General features: G+C 45.6%; 1 protein-coding gene across 2 annotated transcripts; it reads left to right on the top strand.

Moving 5' to 3' along the window:
* The first annotated feature begins 13 nt into the window (after positions 1-13).
* On the top strand, positions 14-19490 carry COPZ1 (COPI coat complex subunit zeta 1). Of its 2 annotated transcripts, none has more exons than XR_014544593.1 (9): positions 14-156; positions 9945-10013; positions 13057-13138; positions 14161-14252; positions 14853-14908; positions 16661-16738; positions 16941-17364; positions 17409-18113; positions 19336-19490. XR_014544593.1 is itself a non-coding variant. In XM_083599493.1 (9 exons), the coding sequence occupies exons 1-9, from the start codon at positions 109-111 to the stop codon at positions 19381-19383; spliced, it is 564 nt and encodes a 187-aa protein (XP_083455619.1). In that variant the 5' UTR covers positions 18-108; the 3' UTR covers positions 19384-19490. The 2 variants fall into 2 exon arrangements, 1 of the variants encoding a protein (XP_083455619.1); XM_083599493.1 differs by having other exon boundaries at positions 18-156; positions 16941-16992; positions 18075-18113.
* Positions 19491-20049: the final 559 nt, after the last annotated feature.

The following is a 20049-nucleotide window of genomic DNA, read 5'->3' as shown; positions in this document are numbered from 1 at the left end:
CCGAGGAAAGCGAGCACAAGCCAATGAGCGGCCGAGTTGGAGGGAGGGGGCGGGCTCTGGGGAAAAGATTGGCGCGGGGCCAGCCAATGCCGTTGTCAGACGCGGCTGATGCTCCACGTCGGCACCGGGGCGACCAAGATGGAGGCGCTGATCCTGGTAGGAGCCGGAGGGGCGAGGGGGAATTGCTGGGGGGCGGCGCGCCCGTTGCCATGGAGACGGGCAGGTGGACGGGACGCGGCTGGCAGGCGTCGGCTGGGGCCTCCTGAGGCTCGGGCTCGGTCCTTCGGGCGGGGCACAGCCTCAGCTCCCTGGCGGGGCCTCCAAGAAGCTGGGGCGGCCCGTATGGCAGACAGCAGAGCTGCGGGAAGAGGGGCTCTGGCGGCCGCTCGAGGGAAATCCAGGGGAGCCCCCAGCCCACCCCCGCCCTCTAGCCTGCCCAAGCGGCGGCTCTCCGTCTCCCCAAGCGTCTAGGAGGGGTGTGAAACAAACGGATTTAACTGCAGGCAAAGGAATATTTAGTCCATTTTATTGTGAAATCCTACTGTGGGCATTGATAGGAAAGGCAGGGGTGAAACGCTCGTTCCCATTCTGTGCCCTAGTAAAAGAAAAAAGAACTTACTTCCTTTCTATGTGTGTGTCTGTGTGTGTGTGTGTATGTATCTATATATGTATATGTATATATACATATATGTATCTCTATATATGTGTGTGTGTGTGTGTATATATATATATATATACACTCACACATATATGTATATGTATCTATGTATCTATATATGTATTTATACATATATGTATGTAAATATATATATGTGTGTGTGTGTGTGTGTGTAAGAAATGAAATAAAATGTAATGATGCAAAGTTTAATTTTGTAAACCATTACAGTGGTACCTCGGGTTACGTACGCTTCAGGTTACTGACTCCGCTAACCCAGAAATTGTGCTTCAGGTTAAGAATTTTGTTTCAGGATGAGAACAGAAATTGTGCTCCGGCAGCGTGGCAGCAGCAGGAGGCCCCATTAGCTAAAGTGGTGCTTCAGGTTAAGAACAGGTTCAGGTTAAGAACAGACCTCCAGAACAAATTAACCCGAGGTACCACTGTAGATGGGAAGGAGGGAAGTCACTAGGCTCAGTTGAGCCAAAGAGATAAAATAAGAGGCTATGATGTTACGTAATGTGATAATAATAATAGTAATAATAATTAATTATGAGTTTTCCCAGCCACTCTGGGCGGCTTACAATCAAATATTAAAAACAGTACAGCATTAAATATTAAAAACTTCCCTAAACAGGGCTGCCTTCAGATGTCTTTTAAAGATAGGGTAGCTGCTTATTCCCTTCACATCTGAAGGGAGTGTGTTCCACAGGGCGGGCGCCACTACCGAGAAGGCCCTCTGTCTGGTTCCCTGCAACCTCACTTCTCGCAATGAGGGAACCACCAGAAGGCCCTCGGCGCTGGATCTCAGTGTCCGGGCTGAACGATGGGGGTGGAGACGCTCCTTCAGGTATACAGGACCGAGGCCGTTTAAAATAAAATAAGAGGATATGATGTTATGTAATGTGATTATATGTAAAACCAATAAAAATTATTTATGGTATGTCCCTGGTATGTCCCACAGAGAAATTTACGGTCTGCAAATAAAAACATCCTGAAGATCCCAGGCCACAGAGAGGTTAGGCTGGCCTCAACTAGAGCCAGGGCTTTCTCGGCCGCGGCTCCAATCTGGTGGAACGCTCTGTCACAAGAGACTAGGGCCCTGCGGGACCTGACATCTTTCCGCAGGGCCTGCAAGACAGAGCTGTTCCACCAGGCCTTTGGTCAGGGCGCAGCCTGACCCCCTCCTCTGGCAATCTGCACAGAATTTTGCTTAATGGTTGCCATAAATTTGATTTTAATTTGATTTTAATTAATTTTATAATGAATGTTTTTAGAATGTTGGATTATTTTGATTGTTGTTAGCCGCCCTGAGCCCAGCTTCGGCTGGGGAGGGCGGGATATAAATAAAATTTATTATTATTATTATTATTATAAATATGTGTGTGTGCGCGCACACACTGGGCTGCTTTCCTATTCCTGCAGGGGTTCCTCATTGATCTGTAATGGTGGGTGCATTTCCCTATAAGACAGGTTGCTGACCACTCCTGAACTTGACATGCAATGTGCAGCTGAAGAGTTCTGTGTTTTCCGATGCACTTTCAGTTTCCGCAGGGCTGCTGTGAGGCCCATCAGGACTGGTTGGTGCCCTCTGTGAACCGAGTCCATTAACCCTTTTCCAAATGCCTCAGGGAGCAGAGGAAGGGGCCGTCTAATGAGTCAGACAGAGCATTGATCCATCTAACTGATGATGATGATAATGATAACTGAGCACTGTCAACACTGACTGGCAGCAGGTCTTCAGGGTTTAAGGCAGGGGGGATGCCAGAGATTGAATCTAGGATTTCTGCAGGAATGCAGATGCTCTTCCACAGAGCTGCAGCATGGGCTGCTTGGCAGGGAAGTTAGTTGTGGAGAAGGTGGTAGAAATTTTGAGAATCCCTGGGGGACAAGGTTGTAGATAGGCTAGTGTGCCCTGCAGCTATACAGTCTTTGTCCTATTCTGAAGAACCACATGCATGCATCCATCTGTTTGTCAATAAAGTATGCTTTAAATACATGCCAAGCTAGTATCATAAATGCCCATTTTTTCTGCAGGGTCAGCAAATAATAATAATAATAATAATAATAATAATAATAATAATAATAATTTATTATACCCCGCCCATCTGGCTGAGTCTCCCCAGCCACTCTGGGCGGCTCCCAATCAAATGTTAAAAACAGTACAGCATTAAATATTAAAAACTTCCCTGAACAGGGCTGCCTTCAGATGTCTTTTAAAGATAGGATAGCTGCCTATTTCCTTCACATCTGAAGGGAGGACATTCCACAGGGCGGGCGCCACTACCGAGAAGGCCCTCTGTCTGGTTCCCTGTAACCTCACTTCTCGCAATGAGGGAACCGCCAGAAGGCCCTCAGCGCTGGGTCTCAGTGTCCGGGCTGAACGATGGGGGTGGAGACGCTGGGGGTGGAGATGGGGGAGGTATACTGGGCCGAGGCCGTTTAGGGCTTTAAAGGTCAGCACCAACACTTTGAATTTTGCTCGGAAACGTACTGGGAGCCAATGCAGATCTCTCAGGACTGGTGTTATGTGGTCCCGGCGGCCACTTCCAGTCACCAGTCCAGCTGCCGCATTCTGGATTAATTGCAGTTTCCGAGTCAACTTCAAAGGTAGCACCATGTAGAGCTCATTGCAGTAGTCCAAGCGGGAGATAAATAGAGCATAATACTCTCATACTTTTTGATGCTTTGGAGAATTCAGGGAAGGGTTTCTAATGTCTGCTTGCAGGGCCATCCTTAGATGTTTTGGAATATAAGTGATGCATGGTAAAAGAATATAAATATCATCACTTATAATTTGCTGCACCTCAGTGGAAATCTGGCCACCCCTAGCCTTATTGTACTTGGTTTGAACTTTCATTTTCATATTCTAGACAGGGGGGAGGAACCTCAGACCTTGAAGCAAAATGCAGCCCTCCTAACTTTTCTGACTTGTCCTTAGGAGTCTCACCAGGTTAAAACCCCTCTCCTCAAGCCACACCCCGCACCAGCCCTGCTTCACAGCCTCCTTGAGAGTTTTTGCCTGGCTGGAATGTGCCCTTGAACTCTGATAATGCCTCTTCCTTGCCTGGATGGAGAATAGGGAGGTTGTGTTTGTGTTTGTGTGTGTCTGTGTGTGAACTAGCCTATTGTACCCAGGTAAAATTAACATTTATTTCTCTACCTACTTTTGCTTCTGGCCCCACTGATCAGTGGCTTGTGGCCCTTGGAAGGTTGCCCACAAGGAAGTGCATCCCTCTGGCCATAAAATGGTTCTGCACTTCTAACTTACAGGAGTGGGGGGCCTTAGCAGGTGCTCTACAGTGCTGGCCCTGCTTTTGGGAAAGTGTGGCCAAATCTCTGGCACCCAAATGGGCACATATTGTCAGTCATTTGTAAATGCAGTTTTTTCTCCAAGTCAGATTGCCTTATTTACTGACTTGCCTTCGCTCTAAATAGTGAATAGAGTGCTGAATTTGGACTCGGGAGACTTGGGTTCAACTCTTTGCTTAACTGTGAATCCACTATGGGTCTTTTATTAGATTTACGTTTTGCCTTTTCAATGCATAGCTGCAGACAGTGAACAAAACAAAATGATAAGAAGCAAGAGTACTGAAACAATGCAAAATAAGAAGAAAGAAAAATACCTTTATTGTATCGGGCCATAACAATGCGACAAGTAAACAGAGGTCAAATGTCTCTGTTACTGCTACTGGCAGTTGTTGAGTTTCCTAGCAGGGACCTTGGGTGAGCCACTCACAGCCTAACCTACCTTGCTGGGAGGAAAAAATGGGGGAAACTCCATGTATTGTGAATTAAGCTCCTTGGAGGAAAGGCTATGCACCTAGTGCAGTCTTCCGCAACTGTACACACCAGATGAATTGCTCCCATGAAAATTTGTTTCCTACTGCTGTTTAGCTGAGGGCCGTCATTCAAAATTAGCATTTTTATTAATTTTTGTTTCTGCTCACCCTTGCGTGCCACAATCCTTAAAGGTAAAGGTTAGGTCCAGTCGCGGATGACTCTGGGGTTGTGGCACTCATCTGGCTTTACTGGCCGAGGGACCCAGCATGCAGTTTCCGGGTCATGTGGCCAGCAGGACTAAGCCGCTTCTGGCGAACCAGAGCAGCACATGGAAACACTGTTTGCCTTCCCGCCAGAGCGGTACCTATTTATCTACTTGCACTTTGAGGTGCTTTCGAACTGCTAGGTTGGCAGGAGCAGGGCGCAGAGCAACGGGAGCTCACCCCGTTGCGGGGATTCAAACCGCCGACCTTCTGATCGGCAAGCCCTAGGCTCTGTGGTTTAACCTACAGTGCCACCCGTGTCCCTTTGCCACAATCCTTAAGACCCCCTAATTTGGTCCATCCTCACAAAAATCTGCGAAGAGGATCGAGGATTGCTATAGCTGATTCCAGTTTAACAGGGCTGAGGAATCTGCAGCCCTCTGGACGATGTTGGACTACAATTCCCATCACCCTCAACTGTTGGCCACATTGCCTGATGGGAACTGGAGTCCAACAACATCTGGTAGGCCACATGATTGGCCATGATTGAAGCAGTAACTTCCCCGAGTTACCCAGGAAATCCACAGCATTACAAATTCAAATCCCCTGCTTTTCTAGACTCCAGAAAACACATTATGCTGAGATAATTGTCAGAGAGCTAGTTGTATCTATACTGAAGTTTAGATTGGACCTGCAAAAAGCCTTGTCCTAGTTCTCACTGAGGTAGTTAGTGAGTGGTGTGTTCCTCTTCAGACTGCACACAAAAGCTTCCTCATGAGAAGAAAGGTCCTTGCCGATAGGAAATTAGTATGGTGGAAAACCAGAACTAGCGTTGTTCCAGTGCCACATAGTACTTGTTCTGCAGTGGTGAGAAATTGAGCAATATAGGCAGCAGCTATACTTTGGAACTCCCTTCCTATTGACCTCCCCTGCACTCTTTTCAGCACCTAGGACATTTTTCTTTAGGTGAGCCTATCCAGATATATAGCTGTTGACATGCTTTAAACTTTTGCTGCTATGAAATGTTTTTAATTGTTTTTACTGATCATTTTAATGTGTTTTTTTTTTTGTAAATTGCTTTGAGGTTTTATTACAATCAAGTGATATATACATTTTGTTAAATAAAATCAAAATATAAATAATAATAATTATAATTATAAGAATAGATGTTGGGGGGAAGGCTTTGCTATACAACTGTTCACCTGGTCATCTCGGCTTTATTATGAGGAAGGAATTTTTGTGTGGCTTTAGGAATATTTAGTCAGGTGGGGTCTGCACCTTTGGTCTGAAACTGTACAGCACAGACACAGGTTTGACACTTTAGTGAAAAGAGGCAGTCCAGAATCTGATGGACTTGGCCCATTTTAAAAGGACTGCCCGTGCAGTTTTGTGTTACACATGAGGAAACTTGACTAACTTTACATGGGCTTTTTTTTTTTTTTAAGTGCGGTAGAGGGGGCTTAAATACCAGGCTCTGTGTTGCTAGTTGGGGCCATTGTGAATCTATGTCATGGGTTGGCAAACTACGGCCCGGGGGCCAGATCAGGCCCAATTGCCTTCTAGATCTGGCCCACGGATGGTCCGGGAATCGCCATGTGGATCGGTGTGGGGATTCTGATCATTCGGGCTGTGCCATTTCTCCCCCCCACACACACACTGTGGCGGCGCCGCCTCCTCCCTCCCTCCCCCTGGCTTCTCCCCACCCTGCCTAGAGGAGGAATGGGGCTGGGCTTTGTTGGCTAAGCAACATTTTAAGTAGCCCCTCTCCGGAGCCAGCCCTTTCACGCCGCTCATCGTCCCTCCGCAGCCCCTGCCGCTCGCAAGCTGTGGAGAAGTGAGGGGATAGTCAGTGGGGAAGAATTCCCCCCTCCAAAAAAAATAGTATGCCCCCCCCCACGTCTGACAGACAGTGGACCGGCCCCCTGCGAAAAATGTTTGCTGACCCCTGATCTATGTGGTGAGAACCATCCACTTATAGGAAGCGCTGCATTTTGTAGCATGTGCGATGCACACTTATTTTGAAGAAAGCCTTTTGAACTCAGTGGGGCTGACTTTGGACTCAGCTGCAAGGCATAGTACATCAAATTGCCTTTTGAACATTGGCTTAACCAGGTAGCTAAAATAGTTTTCTTACCTCCCCAGCCCACTCCTCCCTTCAAATAAAAACTACACAGAAGACCGGAGTCAATTGGGAGAAAACTCCTCATCCCTGATTTTGGTGATTGATTAGATCCTGAATGTGAAGCAAACACCATCCTTGGTCTTTTTTTTGGGGGGGGGGTGGAGGAGTCATTTGTTTGCGATGCTCTTGGAGGAGTGGAAGATATGCTGACGCTGGGTTGAGGAACCTGTGGCCCTAACAGTTCCCATCAGCGTGGTCAGGAGTGATGGGAGTTGGTTGTTCCACGGGGGGGGGGGAAAGCAAAACCTTTTCTGACTCCAATGAACTGCAACTGGGATATCCAGTTTTTTTTTAAAAAAAAACTGCTAGTGCCAACACCTGCTGAGGAGAGGATTTGGGATTTGAATTTCTTATTAACTTCAGCAGCACAACTGCATTGGCAAAGACACCGGATGCCATTTTGCTGTGCAGCACATGACTATTGCTAGGTTTGGTGTGGTGTGATTTGGGGTAGCAGGACCCTTGCAATATGCTTTCTTTCTCTCTTTGGAGGAAATGCCTTGGCTTGGCTTGTGAGCTGCGCATTCCCTCGGTGGGAATAGCCCTGCCTCCTCCGCGTGGCTCTCCCAATTGCCTCTTGCAGATAAAACCCAGCACGGACATATTTCTTGCCGTCTCCTCTCCCTCGCCAAATGCTCCCCTTCCGCGAGGTCCTGGCAGCTGTAAAATCTTTATGGCAATGCTGCTGCTATCGTGCTGACCATCTGGGCCGTTGCACACCTAGTTTAATTGATTGAAGTTTAATTTATTGAAACTTCAGAATTAAATGATCAGAATAAACTGTGCAGTAACTCTTAACGTCTTGTTTTAATGGTTGATTGCTCGAGGCAGCCCTTGGCTTGAACTGGAAGCCTCCAGAGAGGAATTTATGCCGCTTCTGGCCTTCCAGTCAGCGCTCATTATAGATTTAAAATGTGTGTTTATTAGCTGCCTCTCCAGTAGAAGCTTGTCTTTCTGGCAAAGAGATGTATAAATTCTCCTCCGATGCTTGTATGGTAAGCATCTATTCTTATTCTCTTCGGAAGCAAGGCAGGAAGGAGACGTGTGGCTTTTGCCCATCTCATCTGTGGCTTCATTCAATCTAGGTCAGGGATGGGGGTATTCCTCTGACAGTATTTGTATAGCAAATTGTCTGCTTAGCTTTGGGGCATTGACATGTTGCACTTACAATTTTCACAGGCCTTCATGGGGGGGGGGGAGTTTAGACCCCCTCTTCTTACTGCAAAGCAAGGATTTGTGCTGTAAAACAGGCATTGCCCAGGGGACTGGTGAAATATGATAGGAGAGCAGGAAATTTCCCTCTGCACATCTGCCTGCCTGCAAAGTTTGCCAGGCAAATTTATGTGTGTGTGTGTGCGAATAAGGACGAAGGCAACAGAAGGAGATTCTAAATTTGTCTACATTATTGCTCGTCCACATGATAATGGATGAGCCATTCTGTGTGTGTGTGTGCGTGCATGTCAGAGAGAGAGAAACCTGGTCTGTTTTCTTCTCTTTCTTTGTATGGTGTGAGGCATGCAATTTCTGTTGGAACAGTGAGACCCCCTTTGTAAAATGGAGATCTTGAGAGCAGTGGTTTTCATGCTGCCTGGCTTCACAGATCCCTCTTCAAATGGACTTACCTGCTGTGTAACGTGTTTCAGTATTGGTCACCAAAGAGCTTCTTGCAAGTGATTCTGGGAAGAGTTTTAAGGTGTTCACTCAATTCTGTGCAGAGTGCTGGCCAGTCCTGTTGGGCTTCACCATTGCATGAACTGAGAGTGCATCCTAGAGCAGGTCTGAATATTAGGAGATAATTTAGGTAGTGGTGGGTGAGCTGTCACTCAGGGATGCTTGGTTGCCATTACTGATCTCTGAGGAATCCCTGGATCCTTCAAACTGTTGTATGAAAAGCTCTGCATTAGACCCAGGCTGTTCTCCAGTAGAATCATGGGTCCTGTCTAGGTGATTCAGAGATAAGAGAACCTTCTGTTCCTATGGCTGTCTCAAAATTTGAGAAAAGTCATGCGTAGTGCTGTCTCAGTCTGACCCAGTGGGTCAGTTGTTTGGAATGGGGTGGCCAGATGTAGAGTTTCTGTGGAGTGGTGGATCCGCCTGCCAGAGTCTACTCCATAGATGAGCCTGCAGCTCCTGTTGCAGCACTTGAGGTGAAGTTCTGTTATACACTCCGACTGTGGCTATGTGGAAGTCAGTGCATCACAGAACTTTGTCTCGAGAGCTTTCAAGCGTCCAGCACGGAGGAGCTGCATCTCTTTCTGGTCCTTTCTCTTGCCCCAAGCATGCCCTCCTTGTAAGCACTAAGCCGCAGAATCTCATTCAGCCGCAGACATGGCAGGGAGGTGGCCCCCATTTTCTCCTTTTACACACAACACATTCTTAATCTCTCCTTTACCTTGGGATAGGGATGTGACATTTGCTCTGCATTTTGGGCTATGTAGGTCCTAGACTATGGTCCTAGTCCTGACAAGCTGATACCTGATCTGGAGCTCATTGTGAGCTGCTGTTTGGTGTAGTGTGGTTGCCTTCAATATTGTCAGACATGGGAACCACTGAGTGTGTTACAAGCTCTGCAGTGTTAAAAATTCAGGTATATAAGCTACGTGCCAAATGGCACCTTCAGTCTAGGTTGCGGACGCCACAATGGAATGTCTATTCACCAAGGGGTTGGACTTAATGACCCTTGGGATCTCTTCCAACACTACAATTCTATGGTCTCAATTAAATTGCTTGACTGTAGCTTGCTCTTGCAACAATTCACTTGTTTCAGTATGCAAGAAGGAAGAAAACACACAGTGGAAATGAAAATGGTATTAACTATGGAGCAAAGCAGAGGTTTTTAAACTGCAGCTGCCAGCTTGGCACACAGAAATCTCCACGTAGTCACAATTGGACCTGCACCAGTAGCAAAACAAGCCTGGCGCCTGCCTAATTTCGAACACTGCTTCCAGCCTGGAGTAATTGGTATGGAGGAGCATAGTATATGCACAGCCCTCCTTCTTGTAACAGCTCTTAGGGCCACCCATCAGAAGCTGTGGCCCTACCCCTGGGTAGGTCAGCAGTCAGAGGAAGCAGCACATGGTATTGTTTGAATGGACCTGTGACATTGTGATTTTCTTTGCAGGAGCCATCTCTCTACACTGTGAAAGCCATCCTGATCTTGGACAACGATGGAGACCGTCTGTTTGCCAAGGTAAGTTTTCAGGGGGATCTGGAAGGAGCGGGAAAGTACAAGGCTCCAAGGGGCCTGAGCAAAGCAGCCTGGCAGAGTTGTCATTGAGAGCTGGGGAGCTCTTATGGACCGTTAACTGAGCCCCTGCTTTCGGAGCAAGAAGGACATTAGTCCAGTCACTCATGCTCATTGAGGCAGCATGTGATCTATCTTAACTCTTGCTAGTAGATTCCTATCCGGTGTGTTCTGATACCTGGCACTCCTTTACGCGAGAGTGTAGAGAACCTGTGATCCTCCAGATGTCTAGCTTCCATCTTGACTTGTCCATTGGCCCTGCTGGCTGATGGGAGTAGTCCAACAACATCTGGAGGCTCCATTTATTTGGGCAAAATCTTCCTTGCTGGAAGGCAGCCCTGTTTACGGAAGCTTTTAATGTTTAACAGACTATTGTATTTTAATATTTTGTTGGAAGCCGCCCAGAGTGGCTGGGGAAACCCAGCCAGATGGGCGGGGTATAAATAATAAATTATTATATTCATTCATTCATTCATTCATTCTCCATGCCATCCTTGAGGTAGCTTTGTAAGTGCAGGATCATTTGCTTGTGATGTTGCCCTGCTCGCAAAATGAGTGTCTCCTGGGAAAAGTCCCAGTGTATTTATTTATTTAATACCATTTAGATGCCACCTAATTGTTTCTAAAAGTCAGCTTACAAAAAAGTGTAGTTTCCCTTTTTTTCTTCACTATGGTGCCACCCCCAATTCTACACCTGCTGTCTTGGCAGAGGATGGATTTGTGTTTCCTTTGCAGCCTGGTGCCCCCCCAGGGTTTTGGACTACAACTCTGATCAGCGCCAGGCAACACAGCTGTGTTACGTTGGGCTGACAGAGGCTGCAGTCTAAAACAACTGGATGGATCTAGGTTGGCGAAGGCTGTTCTAACCCACAGACCACAACTAAAGTAATTATTATTATTATTATTATTATTATTATTATTATTATTATTACTACTACAGTGGTGCCTCGCAAGACGAAATTAATACGTTCCACGAATTTTTTCGTCTAGCGAATTTTTCGTCTTGCGAAGCACGAAATCCCATAGGAATGCATTGAAAATCAATTAATGTGTTCCTATGGTCAAAAAAGGTCCAAACAAAGCCAAATTTGGTACAACAAGAGTTTATTAAGTGCTCTTTAAAGTCACACATACTGTAAAGAGCATTTCAAAATTCAAACCCATAATTTTTTTTAAAAAACAGCAGAGTGGCCCAATGGTCACAGAAAATCATAAAAATGCAGGGGAAAAAACAAGCTTCCAGATTCTTGCAAGCCCCTCCCCAACTGTTCCCCCAGCCACCCAGCACACAGAAATTCAAATCCAGAATTTTTTTTAAAAAACAGCAGAGTGGTCCAATGGTCACAGAAAATCATAAAAATGCAGAAAAAAACACACAAGCTTCCAGATTCTTGCAAACCCCTCCCCAACACCAAGTCCTTGAATTCCAAACACCCCAACCCAAAATCCAACCCCCCCAAAAAAAAAGTTTTAAAAGCTTAACTTACCAAATGGCTGCAAAAGAAGTTTTGGAAAAGCTTCAAAAATCACCAAAGTCTTTAAAAACCTCAAAAAAAGGCATTCTATGAGTTGCTCCTCGAAGTCAAGTCGCAACTGTATTAACGGTGTTAAGAAAAAGGAAACAAACTTGCAAGAGATTTTCGTCTTGCGAAGCAAGCCCATAGGGAAATTCGTCTTGCGAAGCAGCTCAAAAAACGGAAAACCCTTTCGTCTAGCGAGTTTTCCGTCTTGCGAGGCATTCGTCTTGCGGGGCACCACTGTATTTATACCCTGCCCATCTGGCTGTGTTTCCCCAGTGACTCTGGGTGGCTTCCAACAAAATATTAAAATACAGTAGTCCATCAAACATTAAAAGCTTCCCTAAACAGGGCTGTCTTCAGATGTCTTCTAAAAGTCAGTGAGTTGTTTATTTCCTTGACATCTGATGGGAGGGTGTTCCACAGGGCGGGCGCCACAACCGAGAAGGCCTGGTTCCTTGTAACTTGGCTTCTTGCAGTGAGGGAACCGCCAGAAGGCCCTTGGCGCTGGACCTCAGTGTCCGGGCAGAACGATGGGGGTGGAGACGCTCCTTCAGATGACATAATTCACTTTTTTGGGGAGGGGGGAGGCTGTGGAACCGGGGTTAAAATCCCCGCTGAGCCACACACTCACCAGGGGCCTCTGCTTCTGCCTCTGCTGCTGTATAAAATAGGAAAGTGTCCTGCACTTTAGCCTTTTCTGTTAGAGCTGTTATGATGGAAAACAAACACTATTGCCTGTTCTAAAAGTTGTGTGTGTGTGGCAGTCTAGCAGCCTCGTGTTCAGTGCTGCTCAGGAATTCTAAGAAGCGCCCAGAACCCAGTGCAATTTTGAAAGGTTCATTCTGCCATTTTTATTCGAAACAGTGTCCAGTTTGTATCCAAACGTAGACAAAAACCTGCTCCTTGATCTCAGGAACCATCATGCAAAATTTGGTTACTATATGTATATTTTATATTTTATGTAGCTCAGACAGAGCCTCTGGTTTGTCACTTACATAGTCACACTGGATTGCCTCACGATAGCGTTTTCCTGTGCTTTAAGAGCTTAAGTTAAGTGGAAGGATGAAGAATTAGATTTTTGAATGCTTTCGCAAAAATTAGGTGGTAAGAGCGAAAGCGCATCATATTGGTGAAAAAGAATTGTATAGTCTTATCTGGTCATTATTTTATTCCCTCTAAAGGGAGATAAAATTTATATAAATATTGCCTTTTTGTTGCTTATTGCTCTTTTTTCATAGGTTAGTTTTGTCGCTAAAAAGATTTCCCAAATTTTCCTTAGCCGTTCTTGTATTGCAGGAGATCTCTTAGGAGTTGTTCAAAGGCACAGACGACTTGACAAAATATAAAGCTTAATAAATAAATGTTTGAGTGTCATGTTTGTGCAGCTCACATGAGCAGCATTTGACCATAACAAGTGGTTTGTCTCGCATTCCTCTCATGTAACAAGCATACTTTCTTTTCCCCTGCAGTACTATGACGACACCTACCCCACCGTCAAGGAGCAGAAGGCCTTTGAGAAGAACATTTTCAACAAAACTCACCGGACAGATAGTAGGTTCTGCTGGGGAGCGGGATGGGAGAAGGCACCTGGGACGGCAATATATACATGCATATATATATATATGCATATTTAAAACAGGGCTCCCCCTGGAATCCTTCAGCCAGAAGAGTCAGACACATCTACATGGCTTTCTTTGTTTGTCTATCTGGTTTTTAAAATACTCCCCACTCCACCCAGAGGTTGGAGTGTGTGAATATTGATGCGAGTCCTCCTCCAGGGGTAGTCCAGCAGTTCTCCTCTCTTGCAAAGACAGCAGCAGAAAATGTAGAGCAGGGAGGTCGCAAAAGTTTTCCCTCTCCGCAGCTGTTTGGCTGCTCCTTGGGTGTATAACCATGATTATAGTGGCTTTGCTTCGATTGGAGAGCAGTATCTACACTAGTATGTGATGAGAAATCAAAATGACGGTGCAAGAAAGATTGATAAAGAAGCAGATCTTTGACATACCCCAATGTATTTTGAATATAAATGTTCTTCATCAGGGGAAAACTGACTCTATTCTAAATTAAGAAACGACATTCCAGTCGAATTCAGTCTCCTCCAGCCTCTTCCAGAGTGCATGGAGGACATAAGCAGCAGCGATAACACTTGAAAGAAGACATTTCATTCAGTTTCCCTTCTCATAAAGAAGCTGTTCTATTTGTGCTTGTGCAGCTGAGCTAGCGCAATTCAGTCAGCGGATTCTGCGCTTGGATGTTTGGCAGTGTGCACCTCATTTGTGTAAATGTGTGCTGCATGTGGGCATAATTGCTGGCGGTGTCTGCACTATGTGGAAAGTGGTGCCAATTCAGGATTGTAGTCCAATTTAAACAGCAGCCCCCCCCCAAATCAGATAGATCTTCCTACAGCGGTGCAAACTCGCCCAAAGTTTTTGTGATGACTCTGGATGTTGCTTTCTTGCTTAGCAGCTATTGAGAAAAACAGGAAGAGTGCTGCTTTTCTTGTAGTCTTCATGTTCTCTTCTAGCTCTTATTATTTTTGTTATTTTATTCCTTTTCTCTCTCCCTCCACCTAGGTGAGATTGCTCTCCTAGAGGGACTGACAGTTGTTTACAAGAGCAGCATTGACCTGTATTTCTACGTCATCGGCAGCTCCTATGAAAATGAGGTGTGTATATCCTTAGGTGGCAAAGGGGCTTTTCTGCAGAAATGATGCATGCAAGGTTTTGACTATCCTGGCTTCCCTGCTGAAGGTTATGTTGGTCATGATCTTTGGGCTGTGTGAGATCCTTGGCTTCTTCCTCTGCCACAAAGCATGTTTGCAGCGCTGATTGCCACTGCGGTGCTGAGGCGAGGGAGATTTGTTGAACTCCTCCACCCTCCCTGAAAATAGTTGACAGTCCCACAGGATTCTTTTAAGGCAGAGGTGGGGAAACTGTGGTTCTTCACCTAACATCAGCCACAGCCAGCATAGCCAATAGTGAGAGGTTGATGGGAGTTGTAGTCTAAGAGAATATTGGGGGCATGGCTTTCATAGCCCTGCTTTAAGAGGGATGACTTCAACAGAGCAAGAAGAGCCTGGATTTCTATGTCCTTGGGGTGGGTGGGGGTGCTGGCAATCAATGCCATGCTATTGCCCTCTAGGAATTACCCCCCAAATTGCTCCAAAGCCAGCTTTGCCTTGAGCCACTTTTGTATGCGATCGCATGGATTGTGTGCATGTGTGTGTGGTTCCTTTGCTCTGAAACTTTTGTTTTCTCCTTTGCAGCTAATGCTAATGGCTGTGCTGAACTGTCTCTTCGACTCACTCAGTCAGATGCTGCGGTAAGAATCTGCTTTCTGGTCGTGGCTGAGCTGGTTGCACAGGGTGAAATGTGGGAATTGTTTTTGTGCCTCAAATGCATTCATTTTGAGGTTGGGTACACCACGGAGAACAAAAGCACTTCCTAATTTTTTAATGTGTTGGAAGTGCAAAAAAAAAGAAGTACTTAATTGTTTGGATTCCACCCCCAACCCCTCGGATGTTTTAAGTCACAATAAAATCAATTGAAAGTCTATTTTCAGCCTCCTGTCTCCAAAATGGTTTAAGTGATCCCTAGTGCTATACTGTGCATGTTTACCCAGAAATAAAGACTGGCCCTGGCACTTACAGACCAAGACATTTTCCCTGGGCAATTTAATTTGGGCAACACATTTAGCTGCTGCCTCATAGTATCATCTCATCATGTTTTATGATGTAAATAGCTATTTATAATTGGGCTCAGAATAATGAAGACATGTCTTCAACAGATTAAAAAGGCCCATTGAAGTTCGGTGGGATTTACTCCCACATATAAGTGAGTTTAGGATTGCAACCTCAGTTATGGGTTATTCAGGAAGGTGTGTAAGCCGGGATAAGAGCATATAAAAGGGTCCAGCTGGCAGCCACATGTGAGTAGAGAGAGAAGGTTTCCTTGGCAGAGGCAGATGTGCAGGATGTGGGTCCTGTCGTGCCTTTTTCCTTTTTCAGCAATAATAAAGATGATATGCTAGCCGTGTCTGTTGTGGCACAGCAAAAGCACAGAATCAAGCCTCTAAAAATTGTGGCTTTTGTTCTTTAGAAGGGAAGTATTGGGGTGGTTAGAAGCTGCTAGAGGCGAACTAAAGCCTTACATACACATCACATCTTCTGGCTTCCTAACCCACGTCTAAGCAGAAGTGGAATATATTCATGGCAACGAATAGATGATTGCGCTGCTTGCCTTAACTATATTATATATTTATTTGTTGAAGATATTTAATTGCCAACATCTCGTAAGTGGTGTACATAAAAATTACTAAAAGCGTACGATGGATAAAGTCAATTACTATTAGTTTTAAAAACAGAAAAATTCCTTTAAATGTCTGCTGAAAAGGAAAGGTCTTGGTCAAGCGCCTGAAGCTCAAGAGGGGAGGAGGTCTTTCTAATCTGAGCTGGGAGGGGGCTCGAACTCCCCTGCTTCTGTATTAAATACATATTTGTCCATATTTATTTAGCTTCTGGAATAGGACTTTTATTAATGTAGAATTGCAGTTTCTTTGTGTGGGTGGTGGTGGTGCATAATACATGTGTATGCTCATGCCCCATTTAAAGGAAGCCCTTTGTGTATGGTTTTGTGTGTCCCATGGTTCAAGGTACAAGCCCTGGTATGCAGGGCAGACTTAAAGAATCCTTAGATTATCATCAAGTTGCTAGTCATTAGAACCCTGATGGATCAGTCCAAAATCCCATCTAGTTCAGCATCTTCTGGTCTCACAGCCAGATGTGCAACCAGATGCCTGGGGGAACCCTCAAGCAACACATGGGTGTAATGGCAGTCTCCACACTTGTGGTTCATCATCCTCCAGGAATTTGCCCAAATCCGTTTTAAAGCCTCACTGCATCTCACCCAGCCCCTTGCGATTGCACAGCAAAGCTTTTAAATGTGGGGCACGTCTGAGTAAGGTCTCTGCTTAAGGCTCTGACAATGAGCTAGGTTGTGAGATGCCCCGGGTGGTAAGATGAGACCTAGACCCTCAGCTTCTCAACTGAGCAGAATCTGGTTTGTCCTTCTGTAGGAAGAATGTGGAGAAGCGAGCACTTATGGAAAACATGGAGGGCCTTTTCCTGGCAGTGGATGAAATTGTGGATGGCGGGTAAGTCCAGCCACAACACTAAACTTCTAGACTTCTCACGCTCTCTTCAGAATCTGATACTTGTGTGTATGTGTGTGTGTGCGTTGACAGAATATGCATTCTTGATGGTGGCCCTTGCATTTGCATGACTCTTCTATGGCTCCTGCCCTGCTCTTGGAGCACAGCCCAGTTGAGTGAATGATTGCTTCTTCATCTCTTACAGGGTGATTCTTGAGAGTGACCCCCAGCAGGTACTACATAGAGTTGCTGTGCGGGTAAGTGAAACCCATCTCTCTTCTTCTTCCTTGAATGCCTCTTCAGTAGGCATGACCTCTCTGCTGACCTCTGTCCCCGCTGAAGGGCACAGAACCCATTTTACGACAGAAGAAACCAACCAATTGCAGTGTTGGGGAGAGGGGTGTGGGTTTGTTTGTTTTTTGTATATGTTGTTTACTTTTTCCCCCTTAACATATTTGAAATCTAATAAAATATTTTTTTTAAGGCCAAATTGCATACCGTATTTTTCGCACCATAAGACGCACCTTTCCCTCCTAAAAAGTAAGGGGAAATGTATGTGTGTCTTATGGAGCAAATGCAGACGGGAGGTTCTGCTCAGCGCTCCCTTTATAGAGCCGCGCTGAGCCTGTGTGCGGCTCTTGCTGGCTTTTCCCTGAGGTGGGAGAAGGGACAGATGGGCTGCCCTCCGTCCCTTCCCTACCTCCCGGAAAAGCCAGCAAGAGCCACACACAGGCTCAGCGCGGCTCTTTAAAGGGAGCACTCTTGCTCTGCTAGCTTCTCAGCAAAGCAGGAGGAGGGACGGACGGGACAGGTGCTTTGCTTGCTTTACAGCGAGGCGGGAGGAGGGATGGGCAAGCAAAGTGAGAGCTGCCCAAAGCAGGAGAGAAGCCATGTAAGCGGCTCTCGCTTTGCTTGCTTTAAAGCAAGAACAGCGACAGCCGCTTACATGCTCTGGGCAGATTCCCCCCCCTTGCTTTCCCCCTCTAAAAACTAGGTGCGTCTTATGGTCAGGTGTGTCTTATGGAGCGAAAAATACGATAGGTTGATGGGGGGAAGGAAGAGGAGGCTGCTGCTGGTAATCTGGTTAGTGGTTAGACTAAGTGACATTGGGCGGTAGATTTCTGAGCAATGCATAACTCCTGGGTAGGAGCTGGGAACTCAAGAGCAGATATGTAGTAGAGAGGGGTGGGGTCTCCTTTCAGGAGTCAGTAGATCTAGAAGAGCCTTGCTGTATTAGGCTGAAAGTCTATATACAGCATCCTGCAGTCAGGCCTGCTTTCAATTGCTTTATTATTTCTGCACACCATTGAATTTGTGGTTTCCCCTCTTTGTATTTCAGGGAGAGGATGTCCCTCTTACAGAGCAGACAGTGTCACAGGTATGTCTTCTGCCTAGATCTCGCTGGGTACCTTTCATTAAATGCTGCTGGTACCACTTTTTCTACATGTCTCATTTCAGCAAATCCTTTCCATCTTTCTCTGTTTTTTATCATCTTGTAAATAACATATTTTTTAACCTTATTTCCCTTTAAGACTAAATTACTTATCTATACTTAACTTCTTCTAACATTTCTACTAAATCCATATAATATCATTCCACGATTTTTCTAACAGTCATTAATTTTACAAAATTTCTAAATATGAACTTTAACTTCCCAATCTTCTTCCACCCTCTCTTCTCCCTGGTTTCGGATTCTGCCAGTCCTTTCCGTCAGATCCATATAGTCCATCAACCTGGAGATCTTATATCCGAGGCTCTTAATTCTTTTCCAAGTCCCTTCTGCGGATCTTCTTCATATTCTTTAATGCTCAGGAGCAAATCTCGGGAAAACTCCAACCAAACAAAACTTTTCTTCCTTCTGAACAGCTCAGCCAAGTTTCCATAATTGAAACTAAGGTCCATAGGGTATTTCAGGACGTATTTCAGGATTCCTCCAAATCCATAGGCCCCCAAAGCTTCAAGCTCCTCCAGGCCCAAACCCATGTCCCAAAAGTCAGTTGGTTAGGTTTTTACAATCAAACGGTATATAAATTTTATGAAGTAAAATAAATAATAATTGAGGAGGCATGCTAGGAGTAGACGTCTGCCTATCGCATCCCACAAATATGTTTTTGGTGTCTGATGCAGAATTTAATATGCTGATATTCTTGCCTGCCAAAAAAAGAAAGAACAGCAACCCAATCTTCTTAGTCCTTATGGCTATAGAAATAAGTATGGAGACTGTTGTTTAAAGCTCACAAGCCAAAGGGAGCCTAAGCAGAATCTTGGCTGGTGAAAGGGCTGAGCTTAAGTGCAGTGCATAGGAAATGCCCCTAGTGCTTTTAGAGATCAGGCATTGCATTTTGGAAAAAGCAAGTCGCTCAGCCCCTTTCCAGAAGTGTCACAGGGGAATATGCATTTTTAGCAATGTACAGCTGTGGCTGGTGGTGGTCATGTTTGTATGTGTGCATGCAGTACGAATCCTTTTCCAGATAGTATTTAAGGCGTTTGCCACCAAGGTGTTTCCTGTTAACCACAAAAGGGTTGGGTTAGTGGAGAATGTGTTTCAACCAAATCCTGCAGGCTGAAAAAAATCTGAATCCTTCAACTTTCATCTGCAGGTGCTGCAGTCAGCAAAGGAACAGATCAAGTGGTCACTACTGCGATGAGGAGCCACGTGGGATCTCCCCCATTAACCTACTGTGTCCCCAGCTGTCCCCTCTTCCTGTCTGTTTCGCACTGACCAAAATGCAACATGACCACAGTTTTTCATGTATCCAGTTTCTGGCTCTTACTGAGTCTCATCACTGTTTCAGTGGTGGTGGGGGCTAGTGAGTGGGAAACAAGGGTGCAGGGACATCTTTGGAAGAAAAAAGTCTCTTTTTCCTGGCATTCTCCCTCCACCTTAGACACCCCTTGTTGGCCGGAGATGCACATACGTCATCCTGTTCTAAGAGCTTTCTGGTCCTCTTCAGATTCTTTTGTTTTGTCGCTAGGTCAGATCATGGTTGGTGGCTTCTTCCAAAGAGTTGTCTTAAGAATAGTCCCTTTAATGGACATGGTGAACAGGAATTCTCCTTCCTGACACCCATCTGTCTAAACCCATGTTATGGGTGGTATTTCCTACCAAAGTACACAGCCTACAACTCCCATCACCCCTAGCAACAAGGCCAGAGCTCAGGGAGTGATGGGAGTTGTAGTCCAACAACAGCTGGGGACCCACAGGTTGAGAACCGCTAGTTAGTGCCGGTGCATTTTTATTGTCTTATTTTGCATGGCTGATTGCAGCCATACAGGACGTGGGTGGCGCTATGCTGTAAACCACTGAGCCTTGG

The sequence above is a fragment of the Podarcis filfolensis genome, assembly GCF_964270895.1.
Source record: "Podarcis filfolensis genome assembly, chromosome: 2".
In the NCBI taxonomy this organism is placed as follows: Eukaryota; Metazoa; Chordata; class Lepidosauria; order Squamata; family Lacertidae; genus Podarcis; species Podarcis filfolensis.
Note: the sequence above shows the minus strand (reverse complement) of the source record. Positions and strands in the feature narration are given on the sequence as shown.

Bases quoted from the DNA above. Each gene is read 5' to 3' on its own strand.
- COPZ1 (XM_083599493.1), top strand. From the start codon at position 109: ATGCTCCACGTCGGCACCGGGGCGACCAAGATGGAGGCGCTGATCCTG. The intron at 14,253-14,852 runs GTGTGTATATCC...TCTCCTTTGCAG, and splicing joins GCAGCTCCTATGAAAATGAG to CTAATGCTAATGGCTGTGCT. The intron at 16,993-18,074 runs GTAAGTGAAACC...TTTGTATTTCAG, and splicing joins TACATAGAGTTGCTGTGCGG to GGAGAGGATGTCCCTCTTAC.